Source organism: Macaca fascicularis, chromosome 5 (assembly GCF_037993035.2).
Source record: "Macaca fascicularis isolate 582-1 chromosome 5, T2T-MFA8v1.1".
In the NCBI taxonomy this organism is placed as follows: Eukaryota; Metazoa; Chordata; class Mammalia; order Primates; family Cercopithecidae; genus Macaca; species Macaca fascicularis.
In genome coordinates this window covers 145559444-145578988 of record NC_088379.1, presented here as the reverse complement: position 1 = coordinate 145578988, position 19545 = coordinate 145559444, and the positions used below count along the sequence as shown (strand labels likewise).

At 38.2% G+C, this 19545-nt stretch overlaps 1 protein-coding gene across 9 annotated transcripts in view; it reads left to right on the top strand.

The window, feature by feature from the left end:
* Positions 1-8285: 8285 nt before the first annotated feature.
* Positions 8286-19545, top strand: part of CLGN (calmegin) — a 32674-nt gene continuing 21414 nt past the window's right edge. For 3 of the 9 annotated variants that reach the window (XM_074040502.1, XM_074040505.1, XM_005555961.4), the window contains exons 1-4: positions 8286-8364; positions 9107-9190; positions 16603-16755; positions 19354-19427. In XM_074040502.1, coding sequence (XP_073896603.1) covers positions 16612-16755; positions 19354-19427 — 218 coding nt within the window. In that variant the 5' untranslated portion in view covers positions 8286-8364; positions 9107-9190; positions 16603-16611. Of the gene's footprint in view, positions 8500-9106; positions 9191-16602; positions 16756-19353; positions 19428-19545 lie in introns of all 9 variants that reach the window. The other 6 variants (XM_074040501.1, XM_074040504.1, XM_005555960.4 and 3 more) reach the window with 2 other exon arrangements.

Genomic DNA, 19545 nt, shown 5'->3' with positions numbered 1-19545 from the left:
GCTTTTCAAATGGAGAATTGTTGTCAGCAGAAGAGAGCATCTCTTATTGCAAAATCCTAGTGGTATGTTCTGTGATCCTCCTATTAGAACTTACCAGAAATTCCTCACCGTGTCTTTATCGGCCATTTACACTTCTAATGCCACTGAATCTCCTGAGTCATAAGGCCCAGGTAGTAGGGACACTCCTTCTGTAGTCTGAACCTGTGGCAACTTATAGGCCCCAGTCAAATCTGGCAGTTTTATAGATACCCAGGAAATGTGTCCTAGCAAGCTGTCCAAATGTGGTGTATGTCATATCCCAAATCTGAGGAGGCCTGCCAAGTGTTGTGTCTCTTTCTTTTTGGGGGGTGGCCCAGGGTACAGCAACTTGTTTCTCATGAGGTGATATCTTGTCATAGCCCTCACTCCATGGAGCAGGGAACAAACATGAGGGACTCTGTTAGTTACTGCATACATTTAGCCCTAATACATATTCTGGAACTAGATAAATACTACAGGTAGGGGGCTGTGACTTCACTGGACTCCTTTGGCATGGGGACTTAGGCCAAGACTCCATCTAGCATGTGACCGCCATAAATTTGCAAGCTGAACAGAAATACATGATGGTGCCTGGAGTCTTTAGGAATTAGTGTCAGTTCAGAAACAGTATTTTAAAAACTCTAGAAGGTCTGGATATTTCCCTTCAGCTAGTGCATAGTCTCCTTGGTTGCTCTGGGGAAAATTTGGGGAAAGAATCATAACATACACGACTATTGATGTTGTAGGCTCCTTCCTCAAGAAAACAGGCTTCCCTTACTACAAACGTGCATCCAGCAACTTTGAATATCTCATTGAATGAATGTTTTTTTGGAAAAAAAGTATTTAAAATTATATAGCAGAAAGTGGAAAATCTGAAGAAATAAGTAATAACTCAGGAAAATTCAATGAACCAATCCACCAAAAGCCCATAAATTTATACTAAACTTTTCAAAATTTCAAAAAACAATATAAAATTTCATACTATATAAATGATTCCAGAGCATGAGAGAATTCTTAAAACTTCCTAATTCATTATATAAAATAAACTTAATTCTGTTACCAGATTCAGGCAAGAAAAATTATAGACTATCTCAATTATGGATACATATGTTAAAAGGCTAAAGAAACTCTTCATAAATAGAACTGAGAAACAAAATAATGGAATAATCAGTTATGAAAAGGTTGGTGTCTTATTCCGTTTGGCTGCTATAACAAAATGCCGTAGACTAGGTGGCTTCTAAACCACAAAAATTTATTTCTCACAGTTCTAGAGGCTGGGATGTTCAAGATCAAAGTGCTGGTAGATTTGGTGTCTGGTGAGGGATTGGCTCCTCAAAAGATGGCACCTTCTCACGGTGTCTTCATATAATGGCAGGGGAAAGAGAGTCCATGGGGTCTTACTCTCATGACCTTACCAACTCCTAAAGTCCTGGCCTCCTGATACCAGACTGTGGGGGTTAGGATTTCAGCATACAAATTTTGAAGCGACATAAACATTCAGACCGTAGAAGTTGTCCTTATTCCCCAAATGCAAGATTGTCTCAAATTCAGGAAATTTATGTATTAATAATCTCAACATGGGTTGAAAAAGCATGTACTGGAATTCAACACTCATTTCTAACCATTAAAAACTACTGAAAAATAAAAATAGGAAATTCATTTCAAGTAAAGAACAATATTATACTATGATAATTTTAATGTTATTTATTTAATTGTACAATTAATGCATAAATATATCCTTGTTATTACAAAAAACAAAAACAAAAAAAAAAAACTATTACCAACCAGGCAAAAGTTCTACCTGACAACCAACCAAAATCCTAGTCCTTTTCCCAAAAACTATTTCTGATTTCAATTTGGCATGAATACTACCGTATCTTTTCCTATGCATTTACATACATATGTACTTATTAAAATGTGTGGTATTGCTTTGGATTTTTAAAAGCCTTTGGTTAAAATGTCAGTTGATTTTTCACTCAATATTTGTTACTTAATTTTTTTCTGTGTCACCAACATGGATTTAATTCTTTCTTTTCAACATCAACATAATATTCCAAAATATGAATAGGCATAATTTATTTAGCATTTCCTTCTCTAATGCAGAAATTGATCCATTACTATTTAAATTTTTTTTAGTGTTACAGCAGTGTTTCAATGAACACTCTTCTGTGTGCCTACTTGAGCATAGAGTCTTTTTCCTACTTTAAATATAATCTGAACTGGTATTGCTGACTCAAAGGGTATGAACATTTTTAATGTTAACAGATACTGCCAAATTGCCACCAGAATTGCCATATCAACTTGTATCCTCAAGAGTAGTGTTTGAAAGCAGCAGTTTTCCCAAGCCTTGACCTTTGCTATTAGTGAGCTTTGAAATTGTTGCCAGTCTAGTGAAAGCAGTATTTTGTTATAGTCTTAGTTTGCCTTTCTCGAATTACAAGTAGGGTTTAAATTTTCTCACATATTTATATCTTTCCTGATTTTTTAATGAACTATTTGTCTTCTTCTTCTTCATTTAAATGTGAGGTTCTTAAAACACACGCAGGAACCTAGTTAAACTCCCAAACCAAATATTAATAGTTTGTCATATATGGGAAAATTACTTTTTTCAGAAAGTCTTTTGTCTTAAACTTATTTTGTATTGTCTCTTGACATAAAAAAGTTTTCAACTTTGAGATAGTCAAATATATTAATAATTTCTTTTATGACTTTTGCACTTTTTATATTGTTTGAAACAACCTACCTACCCACATCAAGCATATAGTCCCATAAATTATATTATAAAACTTCTATAATTTTTAAAGTTTAGGTCTCTATTTCCATTAAAATAGTGTGTGTTTGTGTGTGTGTGTGTGTGTGTAAAATGGTAGAAAACCCAGCTCTAAATCTTTCCACCCCAAATGTAGACCCAGATGGCCCCACTGGTTTATATATTTATTAGTCCATTTTCATGCTGCTGATAAAGACATAACCAAAGACTGGGCAATTTACAATAGAAAGAGGTTTAATGGACTTATAGTTCCACGTAGCTGGAGAGACCTCACAATCATGGCAGAAGGTTAAAGTCACACCTCACATGGTGGCAGACAAGAGAAGAGAGTTTGTGCAGGAAAATCCTGTTTTTTATTTAAACCATCAGATCTCATGAGACTTATTCACTATCACAAGAACAGCATGGGAAAAACCCACCCCTATGATTCAATTACCTCCCGCCAGGTTCTTCCCATGAGGCTTGGGAATTGTGGGAGTTACAATTCAAGATGAGATTTAGGTGGAGACACAGCCAAACCATATCATTCCGCTCCAACCCCTCCAAAATCTCATGTCCTCACATTTCAAAACCAATCATGCCTTCCCAATAGTCCCTCAAAGTCTTAACTCATTTCAACATTAACTCAGAATTCCACAGTCCGAAGTCCCATCTGAGACAAGGCAAGTCCCTTCCACCTATGAGCCTGTAAAATCAAAAACAAGTTAGTTGCTTCCTAGATACAATGGGAGTACAGGCATTGGGTAAATACAGCCATTCCAAATGGGAGAAATTGGCCAAAACACAGGGGCTACAAGCCCCATGCAAGTCTGAAATCCAGCAGGGCAGTCAAATCATAACGCTCCAAAATGATCTCCTCTGACTCCACGTCTCATATCCAGGTCACGCTGATGCAAGAGGTGGGTTCCCATGGTCTTGAGCAGCTGCATCCCTGTGGCTTTCCAGAGTATAGCCTCCCTCCAGGTGCTTTCACAGGCTGGTGTTGAGGGTCTGCAGCTTTTCCTGGTGCACAGTGTAAGCTGTCAGTGGATCTACCATTCTGGGGTCTGGAGGATGGTGGCCCTCCTTCTCACAGTTCCACTAGGTGGTGCCCCACAAGGACTCTGGGTGGGGGGTTCTGGCCCCACATTTCCCTTTGTCACTGCCCTAGCAGAGGTTTTCCATGAGGCCCCTGACCCTGCAGCAAACTTCTGCCTGGGCATCCAGGCATTTCCATACATCCTATGAAATCTAGGTAGAGGTTCCTAAATCTTAATTCTCAACTTCTGTGTACCCACAGTCTCAACACCACCTGGAAGCTGCCAAGGCTTGGGGCTTCCACCCTCTGAAGCAACAACCTGAGCTGCACCTTGACTCCTTTTAGCCATGGCTGGAGCAGCTGGAACACAGACCACCAAGTCCCTAGGCTGCACAGAGCAGGGGGGCCCTGGGCCCAGCCCACAAAAGTGTCTTTTCCTCCTAAGTCTCTGGGCCTGTGATGGGAGGGACTTACATGAAGACCTCTGACATGCCATGGAGATATTTTCCCCATTGTCTTGTGGATTAACATTTGGCTTCTTGCTACTTATGCAAATTTCTGCAGTGGGGATTTTCATTTCTCTCACATTGTCAGGCTGCAAAGTTTCAAAACTTTTATCTTCTGTTACCCTTTTAAAACTGAATGCCTCTAATAACACCCATGCCACCTTTTGAGTGCTTTGCTGCTTAGAAATTTTTTACACCAGATACCCTAAATCATCTCCCTCAAGTTCAAAGTTCCACAAATATCTAAGGCAAGGGGAAATTGCTGCCAGTCTCTTGTTATATGTGCTGTGCAGTATGGATTGAAAAATTTACTTATTACATGTGAAAATTCAATTGTACCACCACAATTTGTTGAAAAGACTATTCTTTCTCTACCAACTGCATGTATACCTTTGTCCACACTGTCTTAGTCTGTTTTGTGTTGCTATAACAGAATACCTGGGACTGGGTAATTTATAAAGAAAAGAGGTTTATTTAGCTCACAGTTTGACTGGCTGGGAAGTTCAAGGACACGGCTCTGGCTTGTGGTGAGGCTTTTGTGCTTGGCCAAAAGATGGCAGAGAAGGTCAAAGGGGAAGCAGAGCATGCAAAGAGGGAAAATCCTGAGGGGCACCTAGCTTTATAACAAGCCATTCTCATGGGAATGAATCCAGTCTCGTCGGAGCAAGAACTCACTCACTACTGAAATGGCATCAAGCCACCTACGAGAACAGGACCTTCATGACCCAAACACCTCCCATTAGGCCCCACTTTCCAGCACTGCCACACTGGGGACCAAACTTCAACATGAGTTTTAGTTGGGACAAAGCAACCATATCTAGGCCATAATACATACACATGTAAGTCCATATAGAATCTATTCTGTCCCATTGATTTGTCTTGATACTAATATTCTTTGATAACTCTTTGATAACTATGACTGTATATCATTCTATAAATCCTGAAGTCGGGTGGCATTTCTGGGGGGCTTTATCTTGAGACACAAGATAAAAATTCAGCATGGGCTCATTCTGCCAACTATATAGTTTAACCAGACGAATTCTGGGAAAAACCAGGAACAAAACAACGATGACTATTGTCATTACTATTATTTACTATTGTTTGATATTTTTGTTAAAGCAATAAGGGAAAAAACCTCAGAAAATAAGTATAAATATAAGAAAGAAAAGATTATTTTCTGCCATAGACATAATTATACACCTTAAAAATAAAAATCAACCCACTGGAAATACTTGTGGAATACTTGTTTCCTTTTCTCTATTCTCTGCACCATTAAAAAGCACATTTCAAAATATATGAAACTATACAAACATTTTAAAGTATTATTTGAATTATCTAGGCTCTGAGTCCCTTCGTTGTATTTGAGTTAAAACTTCATTCTACATAGTTCTTTAATCCTGAGAATCAGAGGCATTTCCTATATTCTGCATTTTTCAAGTGGCAAGGTGTTGTGGAAAGAGTACAAGCTTTGAATCCTCACTCTACATTTTAAGGCCTGTGTGAATAAGTTATGTAACTGATTGGGGTCTATTTCCTTATAAGTAAAATAAGGATGATACCTGTGGGTCAACTGCATATAACAACTTGCACATAGTAGACCATTAATAAAACACAGCTCTGATTTTGATTACAAAACAGGCTTCCAACAGGACATCACTCTGTTCCATCAAGTAGCATGAAACTTTCTGCCTCTTTCTGTTTGTTTGTTTTGTTTGAGACAAGGTCTCACTGTGTCATCCAGGCTGGAGTGCAGTGGCACTATCTGGGCTAACTGCAATCTCTGCCTCCTGGGCTCAAGCCATTCTCACCTCAGCTTCCCAAGTAGCTAGGACTACAGGCATGCACCACCATGCCCAGCTAATTTTTGTTGTATTTTTTGTAGAGATGGGGTTTCATCATGTTGCCCAGGCTGGTCTCAGGCAGCTCAGCTCAAGGGATCTACCTGCCTCAGCCTCTCAAAGAGCTGGGATTACATGCATGAGTCACCATGCCACGTCACCTTTCCTGCTTTTTATGTTTTTCTAGATTTCTGATTACTCTGGTCCCTCCAATCTTGATTACATCGCCTTGGTCTCTTCCCAAATCTCTCTTCAACTTTGATGTGTCAGAACACTTCACAACTCTACCATTCAGCATTATCTTCTGAGACTCCTCCCCTTGTATCATTAAACACTACCTCATGCTCAAAAAGTCATACCCTGGTCTCATTTTCAGATTATTCTTTGACATTATTATCACACTGTATTATTCTGATGAAAAGTTGCCTATTAAACAAAATTATAAATATTATATTCAATCATCCTTTCAATAAGTGGCAGATAATTTTGGAAATATGTTAAGACCTTAAATTTCAAGGTAACAGATTAGATTTCATTCTGTGGGTAATGAAGGGTCATTGGAAACTATTGAATGAGCTGAGGATTCAACTATGAAGTGTAGGTGGGAGGCTCTGAAGGGGGGCAACTAGTTAGACAACTCTGAGCAACAGTTTCTAAAGGAGTGAGAATGTAAACTAGAGAAATGGTACAGCAGCTGAAGGGGGTGAGGACCTCTTTTAGATGATTTTATGGAGATAGAGTTTAATTTATGGAGGCAGTGAAAGTAGCAGCCAAAGAGTAAAAAAAAAAAAAAAAAAAAAAAAGTTCTCAAGGTTTTGAGTACTATGTGACCAAGAAGATACTACTAAATCTTACAAAAATTCACTATTCTTACATCTTTAGTTTTCAGCTTCTTCATTGCAAACTTTGAATGGATCCTTTAAAAAAATCCTTCTCTAGCAGTTCAAGTGTATTTGTTATGGGCCACAGAAGTATGTTGAATAATAGAAGTCAGGATGGAAGAAAGAAATAAAGGGTATAATATTGTTACAAAGTATCTCAAATGTCTTTTTAACCAGTAAATTTTAACACTATCCAAACACTCTCCCAGAGGTGACAAAGTCAAAAGTTTAGAAATGCTGGTCTTAATTAGTAAAGCAATGTGAAAAAAAACTCAGTGATCTTGACCCCAGCCAATAATGATACGGTGTGCATGGAATGCCACCAGTCCTTCAAGACTGAGACTCTTCAACAAGGGTGTTAGTCTCACAAGTCAATCAAACGTTGTTAATTAATCTTCTGATAAAATTAAATTGGTATTATACCAAATTCAAAGTCAAGATTTACTGTAAAATATAAGTAGTAAAAGCTGAATGATCCAATATATAAAAGGCAAAGCAGCTTGTGATTGAACACTGCGTTTATGCTGTAGTTTTATTTCAATGTGATTGAAACTGCAGGCTCTGGGAGAGACAGACCTGATTTACATCCTGTTTCCACTGTTTACGGGTTGTGTAACTTCGAGCAAGTTATCATCAGTTTCATCACCTGGGTTGCTATGAAGGTTAAACAATGAATGTAAGCCCCTTAGAGCACAATGAACACAATAAATGTTAGCAGCTCTTATTAATAGTGTTGTTGGAGAGAAAAAGAACATATTGTTTTATATACAATGTATTTATTAACATTTAACATATCTGTATTTGTCATATACACACACCAGACAGGAAAGCTCCTTATTAATCACCACGACTGCAGATCTGTTAACATCTAGAACTCTAGAGAAAGCCTAGAGCCCTAATCTTGCTGCACTTATTACTGGACGTTGTTCATAAATATGATTTACATAAAATTCAGGACCCAAGCATTGAGCAACAGGGGGTAGAACCGCACGGTCTGCAGAGAGGGCGGGCGCTCAGAGAAGGAAAACTCTTCAGACTTGCAGGAGGAATTCCTCCTCGGCTAACCCGGGAGCGGGGCTCACTCCACAACCGGCCGGCGGCGGCACAGGCTCGCTGTGCGGCTCCCCCTGGAGGCGGTTGAGCCCCTCGGAGCAGGAGCGCGCAGCACGCGCCTGGGACAGCCGCCGCCTCTCGCCCGCCGCCGCACGCGCATGCGCGGTTAGTAGTCGCTGCTGTGCGGCCGCCAGCGGGATTGGTCTGAAGAGACGCGGGGACCAAGTGGCAGCGACTCGGACATCTGGGCTGTCACTGCCGAAAACAGGCCACAAGAGAGGTGCGTGAGCAGCAGGCCGCGTTTCCGCTGTCCCGCTGCCCTTTGCGCGCGGATTGGGGTGAGGAAGCGGATCATTGCTGCTTCCCCAGGCACCCAGTTATTTTGCCGCCAGAGGGCTGAACCGGTCCGGGCCAGGTGAGGGTGGATGTTGAGTCTGGCGATGGGGCTGCAGCGAGCTAGGGTCTTGACTGGGCTCTGGCGGCCCCGTGGGTGGACGCAGGGGATCGGTCGCTCCTTTTGTGTCTCCGGCACCGCGGCGTCCACCTGCTGCGCCCGGGCTGGGGCGGACGGGTGCCGGGACAGCTAGGTTCCCTGCCCAGACGGCCTCCCCTGCTGGCTTGAGGAGCCACCGGGAGCCGAGGCCGTTATCCCAGCGGTTGCCATTGCGGCCCCGTTCCACGCTCGAGCCCCGGGGCGCTCTCCCAATGGTTGTGGAGGGGGCCCGGGGCGCGTCCGGGCGCTGCTCACTCCGCTGACTGCTCCTCACAGAAACCCAAACGAGACCAAAATAGGCTCGACTGTCGCAGTCTCCACCTCTGTGGAAGCGAAGCGAACCCACCTCAACGCGGTGGGGCCAAGGACTGTCGGCCCCTCCCTGGATACCCGCGCGGAGCCCAGTGTGCGCCGCCGGGGGGCGGGCGAAAGGGCTGGGTTGAATCCAGAGAGGCCCTAATTACTAGACTCATTATCGCCCCAGGCCTGTTTACCATCAATCAGACACTTTCGCTGATTTTATTTATAGCAGCTGCCCAAGCAACAAGGAGGAGGTGTTTGCTTGGGAGTTAAAAGCAAATGGCAACCAAAGCTCAGGACTGGGAGAGAAAAGGTAAATAATGTGGCCTCGGGAAGAAGTCTCAAATTAGAAGAGGGTTCATTAACATAGAAACTTTTTGTTGCTTAAAAGCAGGCAAAATCCCGATCTCATCTGATGATTTTGCTTGCTTTACAAATGTCGACATCACTCGAGGTAGCCCTCCTTTGGGTCATTGAGAGTTTGACCTCTTTTCAGTTTGCAGTTTGGCCTTCACGTCGTATTGCTTTGATCTTCCAGTCACATTTAGATCTCATCCTCAGAACAAGATTTTCCGTACTCTCTGTCTTAGCTAGTTGATAAGGTTAATTACTGTGTGTAAATGATGTAAATATGTTGATACATCTGTCTAGAAATTGAACAGTGTTGTAAGTTAGCTGTAGTACTAAGTACCTAATAAATATTGGTGTTTTTAAATAGAAAACTAGAATTATGAACTTTAAAGAATCTTTGGATTGTCTAGTTCATGTCACAAATGAGAAAACAGGTGCAGAGCAGTTTTAATCACTTGCCTTTTTAATAATAAAACTAGAAACTTGGTGCGGTGGTGCCATGTTCAGTGTACTTTTTATTCTATCATTCTACGTTGCATTCCTGACGCCACATGAAAACTAAAACTTTAAATAATAGGTGATTGTCAAACACCACTTCTGGGATATGCCAGTGTTGGTCCCATCCTCAGTCAGCCATTAAAACTGAGTAACAGCAGAAAGGCATCGCAGTTATAAGAAATAGCATGTACAGAAGTGTGTTAAATAGGTGTGTTGAGAATGAAAGAAGGCTGGGCGCGGTGGCTTACGCCTGTAATCCCAGCACTTTGGGAGGCCAAGGCGGCCGGATCACCTAAGGTTAGGAGTTCGAGACCAGCCTGACCAATATGGTGAAACCCCGTCTCTACTAAAAATACAAAAATTAGCCAGGCATGGTGGTGCACGCCTGTAATCCCAGCTACTCAGGAGGCTGAGACAGGAGAATCACTTGAACCCAAGAGGCAGAGGTTGTAGTGAGCTGAGATTGTGTCACTGCACTCCAGCGTGGGTGACAGAGCAAGACTTCATCTCAGGAAAAAAAAAAAAAAAAAAAAGAATCACACAAATGTGTCAGAAACATAAAGTGACCATAGTGTTGGAAAAATGGCAACTGTAGACTTGTTCAATGCAGCGTTGCCAGAAACCTTCAATTTGTGAAAAATGCAATAAATCAAAGTGCAGTTAAATGAGGTATGCCTGTATGTACACACACACACACACCCCCAATTGATTCTGCTTCTCTGATTAATAAAATGGCTCTCCTCCAAGTAATGATTCAGGGATTCTGCAACTTTCTACCTTGTAATTCTGCCATTTTCAACCATGATTTTCAAAATTACTTGCATCAAACCAGATGGGGAAAGATCATAAAGAATTATAAATCATAATTATGGGAAGTTTTTACGGGCAAGGGCTGACAGCGGCATACAGGTCTTCTATTTTACATTCTATTGGCTGGAATTCATTTCCCTGGTCACATCTAGTGCCAAGGAAATTACCCTGTTGATCAGCCAGCAATTTCTCCCACATTTTACAACAGATATTACATATCCTGTGATTGTCTTTTCTTTGTGTGCCCTACTTACCTTTGATGTGACAGTGAGCTTTACTTCAATACCAGTACATGAGCTGCACTTTATAATTTGTAATTTGGGGGTGGTAGTGGAGATCCAGTAGGGTTTTTAGGTGATATTGGTGTAATTATTTAAAGTAGACCAGACTACTTGATCTAGATTTCAAAGATTGGGAAGAATGGTATCTCATTCATGGATAAAGTTACTTGTGCTTCAATTTGTTATTGAACTAGCACAGAAGCAGTGCAGAGAACATACATGAGATCAAAGATACGTGTTGGTGCAGAAGGATGCAGTTCTTTAGTGCCTCCCTTCTTATGAAGGCACAACTGATATTTAGTGATCTCAGCAAGCCTCATGGAGTGAGGAATACATAAGAAGCTTGGAACCCTGGGCATGCTACCTTTTAATTTATAAGGAGGGAAGAGGGTGACATTAGCACTAAATGTTCTACCCTATACCATATAAACAAATTCTTGCTGTACTAAAATTGCATAACTTAGAACAACCATACAGATCAATAAAGAAATAGGTAACACCACAAGCCAACTCAATGTAATAAACATATGGACAGCACTGTACCCAACAATAGCAGAACACACATTTTTCTTAACTGCACATGGAACATTCTCCAGGATAGACCATATTAGACCACAAAACAAGTCTTAATGAATTTTAAAAGACTGAAATCATACAAAGTAAGTTTTCTGAACACAAAGGAAAGAAACTAGAAACCAATAGTAGAAGGAAAACAAGAAAAATTCACAAATATGTGGAAATTAAACAGCACACTCTTGAACAATGAGCCAAAGAAGTCTTAAGGAAAGTTAGAAAAATATCTTGAGACAAATGAAAATTGAGAACAAAAGATACCAAAACTTACGGGATACAGTGAAAGCAGTGTTAAAAGGGAAATTTATAGCTGTAAACACTTACATGAAAGACAAAAGATCTCAAGTTAACAACCTAACTTACACCTTGAGGAACTAGAAAAAGATCAAATGAAACCCAAAAGTTAGAAGAAAGAGAGAAATAATAAAGATTAGAGCAGAGGGAAACAAAATGGAAAACAGAAAAACAAGAGAGAAAACAAGTGAAATCAAGAGTTAATTCTTCGAAAAGGTCAACAACAACAACAAAAAATAACAAACCTTTAGTTGGATTAAGAAAAATGAGAGAAGACTCAAATAACTAAAATTGGTAATGAAAGGACACTACATCTGATTCTACAGAAATAAGAGGGATTATAAGAGAATACCCTGAAGGATTGTATGGCAACAAATTGGATAATCTAGATTAAATGGATACATTATTAGAAACACACACCCTATCAAATTTAATCATGAAGAAGTAGAAAATCTGAACAGACCCATAACTGGTAAGGAGATTGAATCCGTAAACAAAAACTTCCCAGCAGATAAAAGCCCAGGACCAGGTGGCTTCACTGGTGAGTTCTACCAAACATTGAAAGAAGAATTAACACCAGTTCTCCTCAAATTTTTCCAAAATATTGAAGAGGAGTAAACACTTCCAGATTCATTCTATGAAGCCAGCATAACCCTGTTATCAAAGCCAAAGTCACTACAAGAAAACTACAGAGCAATATTCCAGATGGTTATTGATGCAGAAATTCTTAACAAAATACTTGACAACAGAAGTCAGCAGCATATTAAAAGAGTTGTATACTATGACCATGTTGGACTTATTCCTAAAATTCAAGGATGATTTAACATAAGAAAATCAGTGTAATATGCCACATTAACAATGTAGAGAGGTGAGAACACATGGCCATCTTTATTCATGCAGAAGAAGTATTTCACATGATTCAACACTCTTTCATAGTAAAAAAAACGCTCAGTACACTAGGAATAGAAGAAAACCACCTCAACATAGTAAAGGCCATATATGAAAAGCCCACAGTTAACATCAGACTAAATGGTGAAAGACTGAAAGCTTTTCCTTTAAGATCTAGAATAAGACAAGGATGCCTGCTTTTTCCACTCTCCCATGCCAGAGAAATTAGGGAAGAAAAAGAAAGAAAAAAGACATTCGAATTGAAAAGGAAGAAGTAAAATTATCTCAGCAGATAACATGATCTTGTACGTAAGATATCACAAACACAATACAAAAATCTGTTAGAAATAATAAATGAAGGCCACGCATGGTGGCTCATGCCTGTAGTCCCAGCACTTTTGGAGGCCAAGGTAGGCAGATCGTTTGAGTCTAGGAGTTTAAGACCAGCCTGCGCAACATGGCAAAAACCATCTCTACATAAAAATACAGAACATTAGCTGGGCATGGTGATGCTTGCCTGTAGTCCCAGCTACTCTAGAGGCTGAAGTGAAGGATCACCTGAATCCAGGAGTGCAAGGCTGCAGTGAGCCATGATGGTGCCACTGCACTCCAGCCTGGGTAACAGAGTGAGACCCCATCTCAAAAAACAAACAAATGAATTCACTAAAGTTGCAGGGTAAAAAAATTAGCACACAAAAATTAGCTGCACTTCTGTATCCTAACAATGAAAAGGAAATTAAGAAAACAATTCCACTTATAACAACATCAAAAATAATAAAATAGGAACAAATTTAATCAAGGAAGTAAAATACTTGTACATGAAAAACTATGAAATGCTGAAAGAAATTAAGAAACAAATATTAATCAGTGGAAAGACATGTTCATTGGGATTAGAAGACTTAATAAGATAGAAACACAACCCAAAGTAATCCACAGATTCAGTGCAATCCCTATCATAATCCTAATAGCCCTTTTTGCAGGAAGAGTAAAATTCATTTAGAATCTCAAGGGACCCCAACTAGCCAGAACAATCTCGGGAAAGAAAAAGTTTGGAAATCTCGTATCTCGATGTTTCAAAACTTATTACAAAGCTATAGCAATCAAATCAGTGTGAGATTGGCATAAAGACAGACATATATATCAATGGGATACAATAAAGAGCCTAGAAATAAATTCTCACATATATGTTCAAATATTTTCTTAAAGTGCCAAGACCATTTTGTGAGAAAGAACAGTTTTCTCATGAGATAATATTGGGGAAACTAGCTATCCGCATGCAAAAGAATGAGGTTGTAACCTTACCTTAAATCACAGACAAAAATTAACTCGAATAAATTGTAAAATAAATTAGAAAGTTCTGTGCATCAAGAACACAACAGAATGAAAAACCTATGCAATGGGATAAAATATTTGCTAATCATGTATTTGATAAAGGGTCAGTATCCAGAATTTCTAAGAACTCCTACAACTCAAAACAAGAACAAAACTTGATTTTTTAAATAGGCAAAGGACTTGAATAGACATGTTTCCCTTGAAGATGTATAAATAGCCAACAAGCACATGAAAAGCTGCTCAGTATCACTAATCATCAGGGAAATGCATATCAAACCACAATGTGATGCCCCATATTAGGACCTATTAGAATGGCTACTATCAAAAAAAAAAAAAAAAAAAACCACATAATTTTGAACAAATGTCGGCAAGGATGTGTAGAAATTGGAACCCTTGTGCCTTGTTGGTGGGAATGTAAAATGGTAAAGCCACTATGGAAAACAGTATGAGGATTCAAAAAAAAATAGAATTATCATATGACCCAGCAATTCAACTTATGGGTATACACTCAAAATAATTGAAAACAAGGTCTCAGAGTTATTTGTATACCCATATTCATTGTAGGATTATTCACAACAGCTAACAGGTGGAAGCAACCCAAGTGTCCACTGACGGATGGATGTATAAACAAAATGTGGTATATACACGCAATAGAATACTGTCCAGCTTTAAAAAGGAAGGAAATTTGATACATGCTACAACATGGATGAAGCTTGAGGGTGTTATGCTAAGTAAAATAAGCCAGTCACAGAACGACCAATACTGTATGATTCCACTTATATGCAGTACCTAGAGTAGTCAAAATCATAGAGATAGATATTAGAAAGGTGGTTTCCAGGGGCTGGAGGGACAGGGTAGTGGGGAGTTGTTAAATGTGTATAGAGCTTTAGTTTTAGAGCACGAAGAAAGTTTAGGAAATTAGTTGTACAACAATGAGAATATATTTTACCATGCGATTTAAAACAATTTTAAATGCATAAATTAACTACTTCATTTTCTTATAGTATTACCCCAGCATCTGGCCTCTCAGAGTTTCAGAACAGACTTGTCAGTAGCATACCTCTCTCTAAGAAATGACATGTGACAAACTTCATAGTTTTGTTTGGAACTGATAACATGTTGGCACCATTTTGAGATAGACTTCAATACTGTGAATTTCATGATCTAATTCTCAATTGTCAGCTGGTGCAGCATTGAAAAATGATAGGATACTGCAGCATTACACAGAAAGTATGAAGTCTGTATTTCTGATTTTTTCTTAAAAAAAAGAACAAATAAAAACAATAGAACTGCACTGTCTACAGAATGCCTTGTAACTAATTGCAGTTCTTTAGAAGTCTCTGTTTTTGTTTTGTCGATTGGGAATAGTACCTACTCTATTCATGTCCTGGGCCGCAAAGATTAAATTAGCTAGTTCTTTTATGTAAATATAAGACCATAGAATTTTAAAGAAGAAACAAACTTTTAAGATAAAGTGTTTTCTGAACTTTTTTCTGAAGCATTGGCAACTATTTCTAAGGAAAAGTCAGGAAAAACCATAATATAGAATACAAATGAAATTGGGGTGCTCTGGTTGAATCAAGAGTAGAGTTCCAGATAGAGCACTGCCTGCTTGACTTCCTCTTAACTCTTCCTTGGCAGCCCAATACACCAGAGCTCAAACAAAGCACATAGAATGTATTTTTTCAACAAATTAATTATTTGGAACCTAAAGTATATATTCATTTGAAAGAGAGGATATGGGTCTAAAGTTATATTAATGTTTGTTATTGCTACTGTTTATGCATTTTTATTTTGCTCAAAACTGATTAATAGCAAGTCAAGTAAAGTACCTTTTACTACATAACATGGAAGGATCTTAGACTTTTAGAATAATGAAGCTTTTAGAGTTCACAATTAATAAGCAATTTGCAGATATATAAGTTTCTGTGCCAATAACTAGGAAATTAAGGAAATAAGCCTATTTCATTGTGTCAAATTGATCCCTTTACATTTACGTCCTATCCCAGTTATACCTCTTTTGTGATTTAGAGAGATCAAAGTCTCCTAATTAATGACAGCATCCATCATTTTTGTGTTATCTTTGTCCATAAATATATAAGTAATTATGTAATCATGAAATTATAGGAATTATAAATGCAAAAGAACTTTCTCTATAGCAGTCTACCTGATTACAATAAACCTTATATTTGTTTGATCTTTTGACTGTGATTTGATTTTAGTAAAACACTTCCACATTAAATTTGTGATAAAACATTTTTTGTATCTTTTTTCAGCATTTATATATAAATGTATTTTGGTTTTATAATTATAAAATTTCCATTTTATGTTTATATAAGCAACATTACAATAAAAACAATTTCAGCGAACATTTAGGAATCATGATACTTTTTCTTTTAAAGAGGTCTACATATTATTTGTGTTTGATAATTACTATCATCTTTATCTTTAGATTCTGTGCTGTTGGCTCTTTGTTTTTGGACAAAGGCCTGCAGCTGTAGAATCTGTTTCCTAAAAGATTTCAAGTTTGTATTTTCACTTGCCCAAAGCGTATTTTAAATAATTTTGTCAATGATTTGTTTTAAAAGCCATCCTAGAATAAAAGAGCTATTATGGAGAAATTATTTATTTCTACATATACTTAACACTTATTTTCACAATTTTGTTTTATTTTCACTAATTACTTTTAATTTCGCAGATAATCAATATGCGTTTCCAAGCCTTTTGGCTATGCTTGGGTCTTCTGTTCATCTCAATTAATGCAGAATTTATGGATGATGATGTTGAGATGGAAGACTTAGAAGAAAATTCAGAAGAAACTGATGTTAATGAAGGTGAACTTTCCTCAGAGGTATGGTTATTTGAGAAATGAGTCATAAATTGTTCCTTTACATAGTACAATGAAGTGATAGACCTCTGATGATTCATTTCAGTTCTAGTAGTCTTCATTTTAAAGACAGATAGAAAAACATTGATTTTTTTCTAAACGTCTTATTACTTTATTTTTTAGAGAGCCCACGTACTTCAGAAATGTGTTCATGGCATCTAGCACAATTTCTTAAACAAATAAATATGGGCAAGGTTTTTACTATCAAAAGAGGAGTTTGTCGCGGCCGGGCGCGGTGGCTCAAGCCTGTAATCCCAGCACTTTGGGAGGCCGAGACGGGCGGATCACGAGGTCAGGAGATCGAGACCATCCTGGCTAACACGGTGAAACCCCGTCTCTACTAAAAAATACAAAAAACTAGCCGGGCGAGGCGGCGGGCGCCTGTAGTCCCAGCTACTCGGGAGGCTGAGGCAGGAGAATGGCGTGAACCCGGGAGGCGGAGCTTGCAGTGAGCTGAGATCCGGCCACTGCACTCCAGCCTGGGCGACAGAGTGAGACTCCGTCTCAAAAAAAAAAAAAAAAAAAAAGAGGAGTTTGTCACTGATTACAGAGAACTGAGCTAGTAGTAAGGTTTTTATTCATATTTCTGACACTGCTAGATCTTTTCAAATAAAAGGCCATATAATTTGCAATTCTTCAAGAAGTAAAGTATTTGTCTTTATTTCTCTGAGGAAAGAAAATGCCAAGAAGGAGGATGAATTAGAAAAGGAAGTGATGGTGAGGGGTGAGCATTTGGTAAACCTGACTCATGTTTCTGTCTCAGCATTGTTAAAACATGTATTTTAGAGTAGTGATCAACAGGAGTCTGAGAAATTGCAGGAATTTTTGTATACCTTGATGATACATAAGAGCTTTTACATTGGGAAATATTCATATCTAACCTTGTGATAATCAGAAATATTTTTGATGGTGAGAAAGCATTAATTGTATTGTGCCAGCTACTGTTTGAAGGGCCAAAGGGAATAATATGTAGTTGTTACAGACTTCTTTACTTCATTTCCTCTTATTAAGAATTTTTCATTTGCAAATGTGTTATTTCACTGTCTAAGGTGAATAGTATGTTTCCCCTGTTAAATTTAAGCTCTGTAAGGACAATTTTTTAAAGCCTAGTTCTATAATCTGCAGAAAGTAAGTACTCCAAGTACTAATAATTACTGACTTAGATACAGTTACCACAGGATCTTTGAAGGTTAATATTAATACTTCAAAGAAATTGACAGGTAACTACCACTCTTGACTTATTTGGTGATACTTTGAGAATATGATAAGAAGTGGGAAAGAATTATTTTTGATGCTGCTAATTTTATAGCATGAGTAATCTACATAGGGTGAAGTATAAATAAAGGGCAAAATAAACTGATTTTAGGGGTGGCCTATCAGAAGGAAGTCTCTTGTGACACTGTTGCCCATTTTGTCAATCTATAAAAATACAGAGAACAGTAAAGTTGTAATTCAGTAAACTTCATAGAAGATTGGCAGTTTAGGTAGCTGAATCTTGACCCTGTCAGTAATTTGTGGAATTTTGTGTAATTACCGATTTTACCCCCTTAAATAGACAGGAAGTGTTTTACTATCAGGGTGGGATAGGGACAGTGAAAATAGAAAAAGTATTTCTGCACCCTTTTCCCTAAAGCCTAATGGAAGAAATCTCACTAGTCATACAGATACAATCACAACAGGCTGATTCTGAGAGGATCCAGACTAACCTATTACTGTGGGCAAATTTTTATTTATTGGTCCTCAGTTTAAATTATCTTTTGATAGTTTATCAGTCTTTACTCTTTTAAATTATTTTGTTGGTAAATTCTGTATCATGTAGTAAAAATGCATGAGCTTTGGAATCAGACAGTTTTGGCTTTATATATAAGTCCTACAATTATCTAACTGGACAGCAGTAAGCAAGTTACTTTGTCTGTCCCAATTTCATCATATATAAAGAGGGCACAAATGGTACTTCCCCCATAGGAATATTATAAGAATTAAAGGAGCCACTATATCACCAGCAATACCACTGCCACCGTCATCATTATTGCCACCCTAACAGCTAACACTTCAAAGGCACTTGAAACAATGCTTTGTTGATCATTGTTTTGCAATGCTATCTCCATAGAATCTTTTCATTCTCTGGGTTCCTAATCTTGTAAAATTATATTATTATATTTTAGGGTACCTAACAGTAAAACTTAAGAGTTAATTTTAAAAGCCTATGTGCTTACTAAGCTCTACATCTTATATGCTTTTCATTATGCTATTTCCTTTGCTCCCAAAGAGTTTTATCCACAAATATTGTCACTTGTCAGAGTCCCTTTGTTCCTTCTGTGTTAGAAGGGGTCAGTGTATCCACTGTTTGTATGTATAGTATTTTTGTCATCATGGTATTTCTTATATTTTCTTGTACCTTATCATTACTAGGATACAAAGTTTTGTACAGGTATGGGTTTGTCACCTCATATCTGTATTACCTGTATGTGCATTGCATACTATGTTCTTCACTAGGAAGATTATTTAATTGAAATATTTGTGAAAATGAATAACTTTAGACTTGGAAAATCTCTTTTCTAGATTAAATATAAGACACCTCAACCTATAGGAGAAGTATATTTTGCAGAAACTTTTGATAGTGGAAGGTTGGCTGGGTGAGTATTCATTCAAGAGAATGTTTTGATTTATTAGCTTTTTTGAAGTTATTAGGTTTTGACCTGTGAAAATTACCTCTATTACAGATCTAAAAAAAAAATTAAAGTAGTTTAATTG